The 16,743-nt window shown below is 38.5% G+C and overlaps 1 protein-coding gene across 3 annotated transcripts in view; it reads right to left on the reverse strand.

Moving 5' to 3' along the window:
- Window positions 1–16,743, reverse strand: part of CCDC170 (coiled-coil domain containing 170) — a 42,759-nt gene that overhangs the window by 12,773 nt on the left and 13,243 nt on the right. For all 3 annotated transcript variants that reach the window (XM_026845996.1, XM_026845998.1, XM_026845997.1), the window contains 3 exons: window positions 15,002–15,146; window positions 13,041–13,226; window positions 2,404–2,721 (listed from right to left, as the gene is read on the reverse strand). In XM_026845996.1, the coding sequence (XP_026701797.1) occupies window positions 2,404–2,721; window positions 13,041–13,226; window positions 15,002–15,146 (649 nt within the window). The remainder of the gene's footprint in view (window positions 1–2,403; window positions 2,722–13,040; window positions 13,227–15,001; window positions 15,147–16,743) is intronic.

Below are 16,743 nucleotides of genomic sequence, written 5' to 3' on the forward strand. Positions count from 1 at the left end.
ACCCACCTCCCCATTTTATGCTTTTCTGCATCGCATATCTTTATGTGAGCACACTTTAAGAAGAAAGTCTTATAGCACAGGAGCAGGCTGTCCCCAGGTGCTGTAAGAGAAGACGGTGGCAGGGAAGACCACCCTGGCTGAACAGGGAGCTTTGGCTGCAACTCAGGGAGAAAAGGAGAGTTTACAGCCTTTGGAAGAAGGGGCTAGCCACTCACAGTGATTACAAAGATGCTGTGAGGCTATGCAGGGTGGGAATCAGGAGGTCTAACGCCCAGCTGGAAATTAATCTGGCTTCAACAATCAAGGACAACAAGAAATGTTTCTATTGTCAACAGCAAAAGAAAGACCAGGGAGAGCCTCCATCCCCTGCTAGATGCAGGAAGAAACATGGTAACAAGTGATGAGGAGAAGGCTGAGGTGTTTAATGCCTTCTTTGACTCAATCTTGAATAGCAAGACTGGTTGTACTGAGGGAATCCAGCCTCCTCAGCCAGATACAGAGACTGGGAGAACAACCCCCCTGCAATCCAGGAGGAGACAGTCAGTGACCTGCTGCATCACACAGACATACACAAGTCTATGGGACCAGACGGGATACACCGGAGGGTGCTGAAAGAGCTGGCTGGGGTGCTCACCTGGCCACTTTCCATCATTTACCAGCAATCCTGGCTGACCGGGGAGGTCCCGACAGGTTGGAAACTGGCCAATGTGATGCCCATATATAGGAAGGGTCAGAAGGATGATCTGGGAAATTACAGGCCTGTCAGCTTGACTTCAGTGCCCGGGAAGCGGATGGAGCAGCTCATCTTGAGTGCCATCATACAACACGTGCGGGACACCCAGATGCTCAGGCCCAGTCAGCATGGGTTTATGAAAGGCAGGTCCTGCTTGACAAACCTGATCTTCTACGACAGGGCGACCTGCTTATTGGATGAGGGAGACACTGTGGATGCTGTTTATTTTGACTTTAGTAAGGCCTTTGACACTGTTTTCCACAGCATTCTCCTGGTGAAACTGGCTGCTCATGGCAGCCAGTTTGTAGTTCACAAACCAACTTAGCTGCATCTGAATCTTACAAAAGCAGCAAGTTACCTGAAAGCATTCCCAGGAAAAAAACCTTTTTACTCAATAGCTACCAGACAATTTCCTTTTTTTCAGCAGTTCTCAAAATAATCAACATCTAACAGAGTATACTGTATGCTGAAACAAGTAATACAAACACATGTGAACATAAAATTCTCATTAGATTTGAATTTGAAAATGTTTTGCTTATGAAAACAACACTCCATGACACATAGAAAAACTGTAAAGAGCTTCTATATTAAAAAGTTGCCACCAGACTTCCACTTCAGTGGATCAACTTTCAAATGTTAATAATTTCACAAAGTTTGTTTTCATTGAAATTTGGCATATTGACTCTCAAACTATGCTATAGGGGACCTGTTTTGTATTTTTTAACAAAATATTTAATCAAAATGCACAGGGATATTTTCAAGAGCTATTTCCAATCTTGGACGGAGTACAAAAACATTTGCTAACATAAAAAACTATCACATCAACAGAAGATGCTAGAATCTCACAATCTAGCAAGGACACAGAAATTTTTCAGTGGCTTGGTGAAAACAGCTTTTGATTTAGTGTGTGACTTTTAATTACATAATAGTTCTTGCTGACAAAATTAATATATGCCTCTTAAACAAGTGAGAAACTTAAGTGCAGTGTCAGGATACTGACATTGCTCAAACTGCATTCTGGCCTTCCTCTGGAGCTGTCCCTTCTCTACCTGTGCATGCAAACACGCCTTTGCAAACACTACCAGCCAAAACGGCTCGACCCAAAGCATTAGAATACCCAGCTGACATCCTATTACCTTTCTCCTGGATGGTGAACAGTTACAGTTTGAACAATGTTTAACTATAAGTGTAAAAATACTTTTTTCTTTTTCGATGCAGGTTTTGAGAGTTGAAGGGAAAGAAGTTGCCTAGGGAAACTCATCAATTATGTCTGCTTTGAGAAAGAAGTCAGTCCTTGAAGTCACTATTGTAGCAGCAAATCCATACTTGTTCACATGTTCCACTAAATCATAGCAACCATGCAGTCACTTTTGATGTCCGCTAAGTGGTACTGAAACCAAATTTCAATGTCTTAACTGAAAGACCGTTCCATGTCTTTTCTTGTTAACAACATCCATTATTAATTTAATTTATGACCGCTTCCTACTTAACAAAACTTTTAGATGTTTTTCACCTATTATCTCTAATCAATAGACAACAAAATTAAACGTTTCTGTAATCTCAAAACCTATGCAGAAGGAACCAACACTCTAAGAGATGAATAAACTGAAAAAGGATCAAAAGAGAACACACACACACACTTCAGGCAAGTGCAGTAGTTGCTGACTTACTATTTCTTTATTCTCCTCTTTGCAATTTATTTCTTGGATCCTCTCCAAAATGTCTTTCTCAGAAGGTTTAACTATTGCAGATCCATCGCTGAGTAGGGTAGCAATTTGCTCTTTAAAAGTCACTAAAGAGCTCTGAGCAGTCCTGGCCTCTTCTCTGCTGCTTTTCAAGTTTCCATCCAGCTCAGTGGAAGATTTCTTCAGATCGTGTAGTTCCTGTTTTGAGGCATTCAAAACTTTCTGGTTAGCAGTCAGTTTATCTTGGAGGTTTCTGATGTCCATCTCCAAACTCTGTCTCCCTGTTACAGCGCTGTCAAGATCCTAAAATACATGAAAAATTAAACCAGAATTTTAAAACCTGTTATAACCCCTCTCCTCCATGCACAAAGCAGGGAATAACTCAGAAGCAGGTACTGCAGATAGAGAAATCAGGATCCATATTGCTCATATGGGCTCAATATCAGGGCTTCATAGGAAAACTCCCACTGAAACTGATGAAAGCCCAAAGCTGCTTTCATCAATCACACTTTAGACTAAACTCTTGCAGAGGCCTGCAAAAACTAGTACATGAATAATATTTGCATGTAAACAAAAACCAATTTTTTATTGTGAAACTATCACAATCTTTTTTTTTTTTTTTTTACTCAGATAATATGATTAGAAAACAGTAAACAAGATGGAACACAAATAAAGCGAAAGTACTATACCTCAGAGAGGAAATAATAGGATAGCATTGCATAGCATAGAATATTTCAGTTGGAAAAGACCTACAGTGATCTAGTCCAACTGACTGAACAATGTACTTTTACCCTTGTACTCGGCACTGGTGAGGCCGCACCTCGATTCCTGTGTTCAGTTTTGGGCCCCTCACTAAAAAAAGGACATTGAATGACTCGAGTGTGTCAGAGAAGGGCAACGAAGCTGGTGCAGGGTCTGGAGCACAGGTCGTACGAGGAGGGGCTGAGGGAACTGGGGGGATTTAGTCTGGAGAAGAGGCTGTGGGGAGACCTCATCGCCCTCTACAGCTCCCTGAAAGGAGGTTGCAGAGAGCTGGGGATGAGTCTCTTTAATGAAGTAACAAGCAATAGGACAAGAGGGAATGGCCTCAAGTCACACCAGGGAAGGTTTAGACTGGATATTAGGAAGCATTTCTTTACAGAAGGGGTTGTAGGAGTTGGAATGGGCTGCCCAGGGAGGTGGTGGAGTCCCCATCCCTGGAGGTGTTTAGGAGTTTGCGTTGACATAGCGCTGAGGGATGTGGTGTAGCTGAGAACAGTGTTAGGTTAAAGGTTGGACAAGGTGATCTTCAAGGTCTTTTCCAACCTAGATGATTCTGTGATTCTGTAATTCAGAGCTGACCAAAAGAATACATACAAACTCTGAATATGGTGCTAGGAGCAGAATTAGAGATGATCTCCGAGATCAATTTACCTGAATGTGACAAAAATTCTTGAGATTATTTACACATAGAAATGGGGAGTGAGAGGCCAAAAAAAAAAAAAAAAGACAATGATGTTAAGATAGCAGAAAGTATGGTGGAAATGCTCAAATGTCAACTTCACCTCAAAGAATAAACCCTTAGATTGTGAAACAGTCAGAAAAATATTCAAAAAGGAAGGTATTCTGAGCTATGTCATCATCTGAAGAAAGCAAAATCCCTATTACACAAATTTGCCTGAGGAATAGAAGAAAGTCAATGACGAGCTATGTGTCCTTCTACAGAGTCTACAACTGCCCCCATCTGCTGCCCAGCTGGGCTGTTGGTGTGCAGAAGCATGACTGGGGAAGAACTAATGGGATGGCAGTTCTAGCTAATATCCTTGTAACTTTAAAAAAAAAAAAAAAAAAAAAAAAAAAAAAAAAGACTACATCATCGTCAGTAGGTCGACAGGATACTGTAAAATAAGGCTACCTGTTGAATAGCCCATAGGATTTACTGCTCAGGGAAATCCTCAGATCTCTGGCATTTTGTCATGGTTCTCACTCAACCTCTGACACCTATGGCCCTTTCCTTCTAAGCCCTGAGACTTTAAAAGTTATTTTTCCCTTTACCTTCTGATGAATCAAGACACAGTTTGGAAAGCAGAAAAAATATACAGTACATATATTTCTACATCAGTTGTATAGAAAATATTGACCCAACAGGGCAGAACAGACAGACAGAACTGTGTACCTTGACCCATGATGCAAAAACAAATGGTGATAGAAAAGTGAAAGAAAAATAAGCCATGTAAACATAAAGAAAAAATCATACCTCTCATTCAGACAGCTTGTGAACCTCTTTCCTTTACCCACAGTACCAATATTAAGAGTGCTTACACCTTCATATACAAGAATAAAATTTGCAGTGAAATCAACTAAAAGTATAGTAAAGACTAAGACTTTATTCTTTGGGGTATTATCTCACTGATAGGAACAAATGGCAAGACAAAAAATTGTGTTAGAGGATAGCATATTTATAGAGAGTGATTGAATTTCTGTGGAAGTTTCACTTCTTTAGTAGAGACTCACTAGGTGGATTGATATGAACTAAGATCGTGTACCTGGAGTTAAAGAATTGTTCCCAGAGCAGCTGTGAATATGGTGACCACTTGAGGGTCTCTCAGGGTCTATGTGTGCTTGCTGTGTAGCATAATAAGTCATCTGTATTAATGGAATACTTGCCAATCAAGTAGTAAATCTAGCAGTGTATTTATCGAGATCACCACTGAAGATGGACAAAAAAGGAGTTTGGGAGGCACTTTGGAAATAAAATATAAACATACAATACTAAAAATACTAAAATTTTTAAATAGCTTCAAAAAGAAAAACATGCAAACACATAAATGAAAACAAACCAAAACAAACCCTGTCATTTAGGAAATTATTTGTTACTACCCCTTTCTAACGTAATTGTAGAACTCTCTTGGAAACAAATGTTGGCATGATTCCTTGCCATTCTCTGTTTTGTATTCTAAACAAGTCCCATTAATATAAAATTCCCACCTGTGCTCAGAATTACATTATGGTAATTACAGCAAAGAATAAAGAGTGGTTTATTTCAATTACAGTTTTCAGCACTATGTATCTTTTCTTTCAGAAAGGCAGTGCAAAAGTAGTTTGCCAGTACGAGGGAGTTTACCTAATTAGAATCTTTTTTTCAAATTGTGAACATCTGCAAACAAACACAGTTGAATCAAAAGATCAAGGTATAAAATAAGGAACTGCAGCCCGTTTATGCCCAAACATTGGAAAAAAACCAAACCACAACTAGCAATTTACAGAATGAAAAGCCGTAACACTCAAAACATTAAAATTCTGAACAGTCCTCCTTGAAACCTCTCTTGGAGAGCATTTACACTAGCTAGCTTCAGCAAGGTCAGCCTAAGCACTGAACAGCATTTGGAAATTTAGGAACTGTGGCATGTAAAGGTGGGATCCCAACTACGTGCAAACCCCTAAGAGCCTAAGTGATTGGTGCAGGCAGATAAAACAATTTCCATCACTTAAGACTGAAAAGATGAAACTGCAACAGCTCATGTTTTCTCTTTGGCTCCTCAACATTTATGGCTTATGTCCCATGGTTCTGAATTATATAAAGGGTTTGATATGCAGCTTGTAGGGTCAAAAAAGCCACTGACACACAACAAATTTTGAAAACAGGAATAATTATAGAAATGGATGTTCAAAGAAAACAGAATTAGGTGGATTTACCCAGGATAGACCATGCCAATGACACCTGTGTTAGACACCAGGGATGCAGGAGATCTACCATGGCCACACTCACCTGCATAAAAAGCAACACCAAGGGTTCTTTAACTATCTGAGGTCAGAGGAAAAGGGCTCATACAGCACAGTACCATACATAAAGCTACCCACTCAGGCTGGGACACAGCTTACGCACACTCACCTGCTGGCACCCCTACCTGTGGTAGATTAGAGAAGATGTAAGAGTACCCAAACCATTGTACAGAACACTGACAAGGCCTCCCTCATGAGAAATCATGTGTTCTGTATTGTATCAGCCACATTCACAGAAAATGCATTCAGGCTGTAACAGGTGGGGAAAATTACTTCTGCCTTTTAAGCAGAGAAAGAGAGGGACTCTTTTATAAGGAACAGCTAAAAGAACTGTATTTAACACTGCAAAACAAAATGAAGGAGATACAATCGCATTAAACAGGCAGACAGATGAAAGAAAAGAAACAAGAAGGGATAAGATCTTTTAAATAACAATACATATGAATACATATCCTCACTGTTGATCTCAATATCTACAATACATTTTTAAAAAACTGTGATAACTCTTCCTTAATATACTGTATTTTTCCATATTTCTCAAGATTTCAACTAGCATGTTCTATGCATACATGTCTGCTGGTCTGTCATTTCATCCAATAATAATTTTTTTAAAAGTGGATACCAGTCAAAATAGTCACTATTTCTGAGACAGTTTTAAGTTTTAGTTTACATACTATAAATAATAATTAATCTATTTCCACTTTGAATTTCCTTAGAATGTCTGAGTGAACACTGCCTACTCCAAAGTGATCCCACACTCAGTTTTCCAGAGCTTTAAATTACCTCCTCTAGTTCTCCCTTCCTAAAAAAAAAAAAATAAAAAGTCAAACAAAACCCCCAACCAACCAAGCAAAAACCAAAACCAAAAAACCCCCACCAGTACAACTGAAGTAGATTCAGAAAAAACACAACAGGTCCACCTCCCAAAAGTACTGCAGCAGTTTATTATGGTTGTAAGTAAACACAAATTTAATTGCTCATTTACCTAACTTTATATTGCAAAAGTTAAGATCTTTCCTTTCATCTAATGCAATAGATTAAAACAGGCTGTGAAAATGTTTTTTTTCTAATTATTTTGCATGCATGGCATTACAGAAGTATGCCCCACACTATTAAAAAAGCCACTATTGTGGCTTTGCAGATGAGGTTATGATAACACTGACTTTTATCTTCAGCACCAGCTTTCACCTTCTAAAAAAAAAAAAAATAGCAAAGAAGGTATAAAAACTCTCTTTTTGTACTAAAATTTTTGGCCCTAGGAATGATTTTGTTCAATTTTAAACTGCTGAGCAAATTTATTTTTATTTACATGAATTTTTAAAATCTCTGGGCTTCCAATACTAAAAAGAATCCAACTATATTTTCTTATCCACTTGCATGCTGGAATCAAGCTCAGGGACTTGCAAGTTTGGCAAGGTTTAGTTTCAGAACTCTGCAAAGGTCTTCCCACAAAACACCTTCAGAAGAGAGGGTGACATGAAGGCTTGTCTTTCCAGTGAGCCCTCTGAAGCACTGTGAAGCTTTAATTAACAATCTTTCAGGAACCAATGGCTGTTCCACTTACAGAACTGGAGGAATTACTGATTATTTTTGGTCAAGATTCACTAATAATGACAGGGCCATTTTCTAAAGGGTTTTCACGAGATTTTATGTGAAACATTCATAATGTATCATATAGCAGCAGTAGCTGTTAACATCAAGATGCAGCCTTTGAATCAGGAAGTCCCAGACTGATGGAAGCTGAGAGGATATATGGCCAAAAGTATTTCCGCAAATTTGCCCACACATCAGCTACTGGCCACTTGCGCAGTTTAGACAACACTTATTTGGACTGATGAAAAAGATTCCTGCATATCTGCTGTCCTTCACTAGCATATCCCACTCTACAACCCTTGGCACAACCACAAGTCCTTCTCCTCCCTTTTATTTCTTGGAGCAGCCGTGTGTTAACCAATGTCCTTATTACACTTCCAGAGGAAACTCTGGGCTTTTGGGCTTTCATCTGTTTTGAAATTAAATAATTTGAGAGGGTTTTTAGACCAGAGATGGTTATTTGAATTATATCATGATCCTTTATGAGATGCAAGAGGAAACACAGTGACAAAGGATGAGGAAAAGCCTAAGGTACTTCTTTGCCTCAGTCTTTAATAGTAAGACCAGTTGTTGGGGTATCCAGCCCCATAAGCTGGAAGACAGGGAGCAGAATGAAGCCCCCATAATCCAAAGGGAAATATGGTTAGTGACCCGCTACATCACTTAGAACACACACAAGTCTATGGGGCCAGACAGGATCCACCCAAGGGTACTGAGGGAGCTGGTGGAAGTGCTCATGAAGCCACTTTCCATCACTTATCAGCAGTCCTGGCTAACCAGGGAGATCCCAGTGGACTGAAGATTAGCAAATGTGGTGCCCATCTTCAAGAAGGGCTGGAAGGAGGATCTGGGGAATTACAGGCCTGTCAGTCTGACCTTGGTGCCAGAGAAGGTTATGGACCAGATCCTCCAACATGGGGCACGTACAGGACAACCAAGGGATCAGGCCCAGTCAGCATGGGTTTATGAAAGGCAGGTCCTGCTTGACAAACCTGATCTCCTTCTATGAAAAGGTGACCTGCTTAGTGGATGAGGGAAAGGCTGTGGATGTTGTCTACTTAGACTTTAGTAAGGCCTCTGACACATTCTCCCACAGCATTCTCCTGGAGAATCTTGCTGCTCATGGCTTAAACTCTTCACTGGATGAAAACCTGGCTGGATAGCCTGGCCCAAAGAGTGGAGGTGAATAGATTTAAATCCAGTTGGCGGCTGGTCATAACTAGCGTTCTTCAGGGCTCAGTATTGGGGCCACTTCCATTTAATCTCTTTATCAGTGATTTGGACAAGGGAATTGAGTGCACCCTCAGTAAGTTTGCAGGCAACACCAAGTTGGGTGGGAGTGTTGATCTGCTCAAGGGTAGGGAGACTCTACAGAGGAATCTGAACAGGCTGGATCAATGGGCCGAGGTCAACTGTATGAGGTTCAACAAGGCTGAGTGCTGGGTCCAGCACCTGAGTCAGAACAACGCCGTGCAATGCTACAGGCTTGGGGAAGAGTGGCTGGAGAGTTGCTTGGCAGAAAAGGACCTGGGGGTGTTTGTTTGACAGACAGCTGAATATAAACCAGCAGTGTGCCCAGGTGGCCAAGAAGACCAACAGCATCCTGGCTTGTATCAGAAATAGTGTGGCCAGCAGGACCAGGGAAGTGATCATCCCCCTGTACTCAACACTGATGAGGCTGAACCTTGAATACCGTGTTTAGTTTTTAGCCCTGCACTACAATAAAGACATTGAGGTGCTGGAGCATGTCCAAAGAAGGGCAACGAAGCTGGTGAAGGGTCTAGAGCACAAGCCTTATGATGAGTAGCTCAGAGAACTGGGGTTGTTTAGTCTGCAGAAAAGGAGGCTGATAAATTTGTACTGATTAGATGATACTTAATTAATAACAATTTAATACAGGTCAGTCTTGAATACTGAAGATATTTTTTGGTTACTTTTGCATCAGTAGTACATGCAGATATATTGATATTAAAGTCACTTGATTATATTTCAAATATGTTCTTTAAAGACATTGTATGGTGAACATCTTTGCAAAACAGATGTTTTAATTAACACTTCAGGAGGAATCACAAATATTTCCAGGTTGAATCATCAGCAAAGATGTAAAACAGAACCAGCCAGTTTACTAGTTCTTGCATTTCATCAATGGCAAAGCTGTATGAAAGGTAAATTCATCTGGAAGAAGAATATATGCATCTTCTTCTATACTTTACATAAATACCATATAGGAATTTATTAAATACTAGAAAGAAACTTGGATAGAGCAAATGAGACATTTTTAAGGACCTACAGACACTCTCAATGAATGTTATGATTCTGTATCATAATCAATAATCACTGTCTGGACATACAGAAAGAAATAACAAGTATTCTGATTTTCAGTCTAGAAACCTGGGCAGCATTTAAAAATTATTTTCCATTAAATGCAAATTTGATATACAGCACTGCCAGAATAAAGGTATGCACAATATTTACAGAATTCCAGGAGCAAGCCCTTGCAATATTTGGTCAGAAACGTGAGAAGTTAAGAATTCTAAAAGAAAAGTAATACATTACAAGAACAGTTTGGTGGCTTGCTTTTGTTACTTATATTAGTTTCAAGACTGTATTGGTTTCTGTGGTGTGCTGTTTGCTATTGTGATGCTGTGAGGCTGAGACAGGAAGAGAAAAAATTGTCGTTCACTTGCTAATTCTCCTCAAATGAAAACCAGCTACCTGCAACAAACACTCAAGTATCAGATATACTAAAGTAGAGTCTGAATTGCTCTCACATATAACTTAAAACATAACCGGCTGGCTTTTGTTTTCTTCAAGAGTTTCAGAATCTACAATCTGTTTAATTGATCATTAGATAGCTGGTTCCTCCTAGGACAAAGAAAGGCAACTTCTCGAAAGAGGGAGTTCATAGAAATCCCAAGGAGCAGAAGCAAAGGACTACCTGGCAAGAAAAACTGGCAATGATTCAGAAGTGGCAGGGAACAGGGAGGTGGCTGAGGCCCTCTGGAGAAGACTGATGGAGCAGCATCTATACACATAGGAAGAATTTTGAGAGAAAACTGGGAGAAACAGGCCACCATCTCGATCTGTAATACAGAAGATGGCCAATATGTTTGGCCCTGGGAGCTTCAGGCAAACACAGGCAAGAGACACTTGTACTCAGCCTGTGCTGGGTAAACTGCTACAGGCAATTCCATTAATTAAAGCTCAAGAAACAGTCCAGAAACACACCACCATGTGAGTGTCTTCTGCCACAGGAACAGTATGGAGGCTTTTTGCCTCCACAGGGGAACATGTCACAACATGTGCAACACTGTTCATGTGCTTAAACTGTGCAGCAAAGTATACAACCAAGTCAAACTGACTTTGTACCCCAGATGCCCTTCCTGTAACCACACCCCTAAGGGGAACAGGGGATGCCATACATCCTCCTTTAGGTATGTGGATTTGGAGCATTTTTGGTTTTCTACTTATTTTTTTCAATACTGAATTTCTTCATATGCTTTTGTGAATGCAAAACCTTCTCAACAGATTTACTCAGTATCTGCAAATTTAAGTAGCTAAACTGAAACAGCACTGGAGAAATCTGCAGTCTCTAGATAAGCCCTGCTGGTACAAGGCTTCCTTGAAAGGAAATGCCAATAATTTAGCAAGACATCTCTGTAAAATGGGTTAAATAAATTATGTATTTGGCGTGTGCACAATAACAATAGGAAAATACTTCTCATAAAACTAGCTCAACTTTGGAAATGTTTAGGCAGTCAAAGCAAACTTGCGAAACAAGTCACAAATGAAGCCCTTACCTTGGTTTAAAACATCTCCTGATTCTGGCTTAGTTGAACAAACTACACTCTGCTCTTACTCACACACCTGTGTTTGAAGTGAAGTATGAGAACAAAATGTTCGCAAAAATGACCTGTTTAAGTTTTTGGTGCAGGTTCTCTCTCAGTCCCATTTGAATCTTAGAAAATTTTACAAGCTTAGTAAGAAGTATTTTCAGCAGTAAGTAAAATTTATGACCCTTGTGGTTCTTAATATTTATCTTTCCCACAACAAATTCTTTCTTCCTCAGAGCACACTGTCACCTATTTCTCATGTCCTAAGTATTTTGCCTACAACCAAATTAGAACACTGTATTCTTTAAAGTGTATTGTGGTGTTCTTCTGTTCAGGAAAAAAAGTAATGCCAGGAGGGTGGGGAAAGAGTTACACTACACTTGAAAATTTAATGCACAAGGTTGCCTTTGTGTTAAAAATTTCTACAAACTCAGTCACACACAACTAAGTCTAAGTTTCTCTCCTATTTTCTTAAGTTCTGGCTATCAGCTTTAACCACACTGCTCTAGTACCTGAGGAAAACTTTCCTTATGGTTTTAGTAAACTGCTCCCTTGCCAGTTATCGCTCAAAGTACAGAGTAGTAAGGGAAACTGCTACAGAAGCTATTTTCTTCATCCATTCTTTGCAATGTACAAAAACTTTTAATAGTGAATTCTCCTGGAGCAATTAAATTCTTAAGTCACATCCTTTTCCTTTCGAAATCATATCAAGATTAATTTGGTGAATACTTGATTTACAACTTAATTTATATTTCTCATTTCAGCATTATTCCTGCTGCAGAGATTTCCTCTATGTGTTCCCCACAACAAAACAATGCTTTCCTAGAAGAGCCATCCTACTGCCTAGAGTTTTCTGGGTATGAGCCAACTAAGTATTTACAGTTATGAAATACAAGTTCATAATGCAGTGAAACAAGATAATCTAGGGTGTCTGGAAGACAAGACACTTCCAGTTCCTTAAGAGAAAAAGTAAAATTGTGTTCTATCAATTCCTTTCAATTTCTCATTAGAATTTTTAAAGAAACTGAGTAGAATAATCCTCAGAAAACTTGCAATATCACATAAATATTCTTTAAAAGAGCATTTTTTCATTGTTTCATGCTTGTGCCTCAGATATTAAGTTATATATTTTCTATAAACATCTCTTTATAGATGTGCAAGCACAACTAAGGCTATTTATATAAAAATATAAATTTGCAAGCATCGTTGGAAAATATCAAATCTAAATCAGATCAGATCTATTTTACACTATGTTACTGTTTAATCTCCACATATTCTGAAGTTTCCAAGAAGCTCTGAATCTAATAGTCAGAAGTCTTTCAGAAAGCATTTCTGAAAGCATTTTTCTTTTATTATAAAACTCCTATTGAAAATTTAAAATTTTGAGAAAACATTTGAAAACTAGACAAACATACATGTCATGCAATTATGTACCTTACTAAGTTTTTCCATGTCTTGATAGTATCCTGCTGCCTTTTTCTGCTCCTTGGTCACTTCTGAAACAAGCCTCATGATAGTTTCTCTACTAGCCTTAGACTCCATTTCATGGACATTGATAGCTTCTTGAAGAGTAGCAACCTGGTCTTTAAGTGTCAGATTTTCTTTACATATTTCAGAGACCTAGAGAAATAATTAAAATATTAGTAACTTTTTAAAAGCACTTAATAATGATATATAGTCATCCCAGTATGCCTGGTCTTAATCATCCCAATAAAGACATGGTGTTTCTGGTGACTTCTAGGTCAGATTTATAATTGCATGCTACTATTCCTTTCTAAAAAGAGTAGAAAGGAAATTAAAATGAGAACCATATTCCCACCAGAAACCCACACCTTAGTGTAATGTAGTTCAGATTTACTCCCACACAGTCTCTATGATCTATTAAACAGGTGGAGAGTTACTGTCGCTGCCTATCTGTGCTTGACATGAAGCAGATCAGAAAATGAAAACAGATCATGTAGCTAACTTCATGTGAAAACCAGACATTTTCAGTATGACTTGTTAAGATTTATGCCTCTCGTTGGAATAGGAAACTGAAAGCTGCATTTTAAGCCTGAAACTTTTTAGGCATGGGGAGATTTGAGTTACTAACAGCTATTACATAAGTATATTCAAGGGCAGCTGACACCTTGGGAAAAGGAGTCATTTCCAGGATTCTAGGGCTGGTTTGGTACGTTATGCTATTTCCAAGAAGTAGAATAGATAAATATGGGCACTTCAAAGAGTGCGTAAGGTAAAAAATATACCCCGACTCCTACTGGCAAGATGTTTGTTAAGACTAAGGCAGATCAATTCTGTCTTAAATAAAACCACAATGTGGAAAAGAAGCTGAGTAGATGTGCCATGACCCCAAACAGAAAAATGAGTTGCTAAATTTTCCTAATGCACAAAGTTTTCAGCACAAATTATATTTCCCAACCAGATTTGTTACTACATTGTTAAAACAGGACGTCAACATGTACTTTTTTTAAACTCCAGTTATTTCCTTAGCATAAAGCATGTAAGAGTTACAGCTTAATACAAACATTTTTGCCTCTAATGATAACTAGCTAAGTTTTGTTAGAGTATCTATTAAAATTTCTATGTGTTTGTATTATTATGAGGGCAAGTACTTTAAGAAATCAATGTGATACATACCTAGATAATCTTAATTTATTAAGTATTCCTTATAGCCAGAACTCTTGTAATAATATGAATATAATGAAACAGAATCTCCCAAAATACCTAGCAGGCTCTCAAGTGAAGAAAAATAGGGATAGCAAAGACTAGACAGAACATGAGAAAAAATATATAAAATTAGGAAAAATTGTCCTTCAGCAGCATAAAGGTTAAGAGAGTAAACAAACAATTTTTCTTTCCTAAATGGATGGTTAGTTTTTGGAGCTTCAGAAGTATTCTGAAGAGAAATAATAAACTTTTATGATTAAGTCTCAAAAACACCACACAGTTATTTACAGCATCTTGTTACAGGGCATAGTTAACGTTGGTTTAGGGCATGCCATTTCAGATGTTTCTATTTAATGATATGTTGGCTCAAGATAAGTGTTAAGTTCTAGTGGTACAGTTTACACGTCACCTAGTGACTCCCAGTGTTAATGTTTTCAGGAAAGCTTTCAACCAAGTATCTAATCAGGGCTGTACTTGGGAACTACAGGATGATAAAACATTTAATGCAGATAAGAGCAGACTGCATTCACTGAGGTCTATTAGTGTTCAGCACCTTTGAAAATCAGCCCAATATGAAAAAAAAAAAAATCTGTCTTAAATCATAGCACTGCCTGCAAATCATTATTTAACATAACAATTCTTGTCTTCATCGCTTGCTCTATTTCTTTGACAACCAAATATTCTTCTATTAAATTTCTGTACAGAAACCCTTGACTACACATAATCACCTTTGACATTAAATGTTCCTGTGGTTTCTCTTTTTCTCTGATGTCTGTGTTCAAGAATCCAGAAAGCTGTGTAAGGAGCTCTTCATACTTTCTGCTGATTTTAGAAGCTTGAGTCATGCTTTCTTCGCACTTACTCAAATATTTACTAATCAGACAGAAAAAAAAAACAACCCAGGCACATCAGGATGAATGTTCTCTGAAACAGAATTCTAAGCAAAAGACATTATCGCAAGATAATTGCTAGCTTCTGCATACCACAAAATTAATTTTTAAAGTTACATATAACTCTCTCTGTCTGTTATTTAATACATATAACCTTTGTCATTGCCTTATGTGTAAACATTTCTTCATCTTTGCTTTTGACTAGCTCTTCAAAGAACATTCTACAATCCCAACCTCATTCTCAGCACAAGATTTCAATGAAACACAAGAACCAGGTGATATCAATAAACAGCGCCCTCAAGATACTGAGAGTGGACGCTGCAAGCAAAAGCTTAGAAAAAGTAAGGGGGAAGAGAGTGATCCAATTATAGTAAAAATATGCTAAAAGCACTTCACATCCCCCCTCTAATGAAGCTGACGGTGCTGATCACAAGCTCCATGAAAAGAGAAGCCCCTCTGGACTAATGGAAATGAAGGACATCTGGAGTACCTGCGAAGGGAAGTTTACCAGCAGAAGCAGACAGAGATGGGAGACACTACTTTGCTGTACATCCAGTCTTTCAGAGAAACACCACCCATGAAAGGGATTGATTAAAAGAGAAAACATCAAGGGACTACTACAAAAGTTGGAAGAAAAGGCAGCTTTTTGTCATCAATTTCATCACTCTCAAAAGGTGCCTATCATGTGGATACATATCCCACATGAAACATCTGTTAGCAACATTGACAGCAGGTATTGGTTTGTAAATGCTGTATAAGAACAAACAACCAAATAACAGAGTGGACAGTTTAACTCATTGCCATAAATATGGTTATATCCCTTCCATTGCCAGGCACAAAGACAAGTCCAGCAAACGAGCATTGCCACAGTCTGCATAGGTAGTAAATGTGTAAATTCATATCTTGTTCATGATGCTGCAACACTGAACATCACTTCTGAAAAATTACAAAGAAACAGATTAACAAATAGCCAACCAAACAAAGTTCAAAATTACTGTTAGTGCAATCCAAATATCAACTCCAGTACCTCTCAGATAACACCCATAAGAGAAGTACTCAGTGGTAGAGTGAGAGACAAAACTATTGAGCTTCCAATTGAGAAACAAGGTACTTTCTAAAGCAAGTTCTTCACAACGATTTGAACATTAGAATAAAATGAGACATGAGATATCAACAAACAGCTCTCCAGAGCAAATATTTTATTGAAACTATCAAAGCATAGTACTATTCTCAGTTTTCAAGGTGGGCATGCTAGTCATTTCTGGACTCATTCTTTTTTGTTTTCTGATTTCTTCCTCTCTAGGTTGGCAATCAATCATAGAAAACACAGAGTGAGTGCAAACACAGTACATTAAATGGTTTTAAATCACTAAGCAAAAGAGATGGTCCATGAAAAAATTTAAGATGTTGCCTCAGGAGGGAGATCAGCACACTTGTCAATGCTGCAAAGTAGAAGAGAGTGGAAGGATAACAGAAAGTAATAGAAAACATTAATTACTGCTTGGGACAGGACAAGGATATTTCCACGTACTGCTGCACAGCACACACTGTGAGCCAAAGGAGCTCTGCCTTCTACAGCA

The sequence above is a fragment of the Athene cunicularia genome (assembly GCF_003259725.1).
Source record: "Athene cunicularia isolate RWA chromosome 3 unlocalized genomic scaffold, athCun1 chr3_part1, whole genome shotgun sequence".
In the NCBI taxonomy this organism is placed as follows: Eukaryota; Metazoa; Chordata; class Aves; order Strigiformes; family Strigidae; genus Athene; species Athene cunicularia.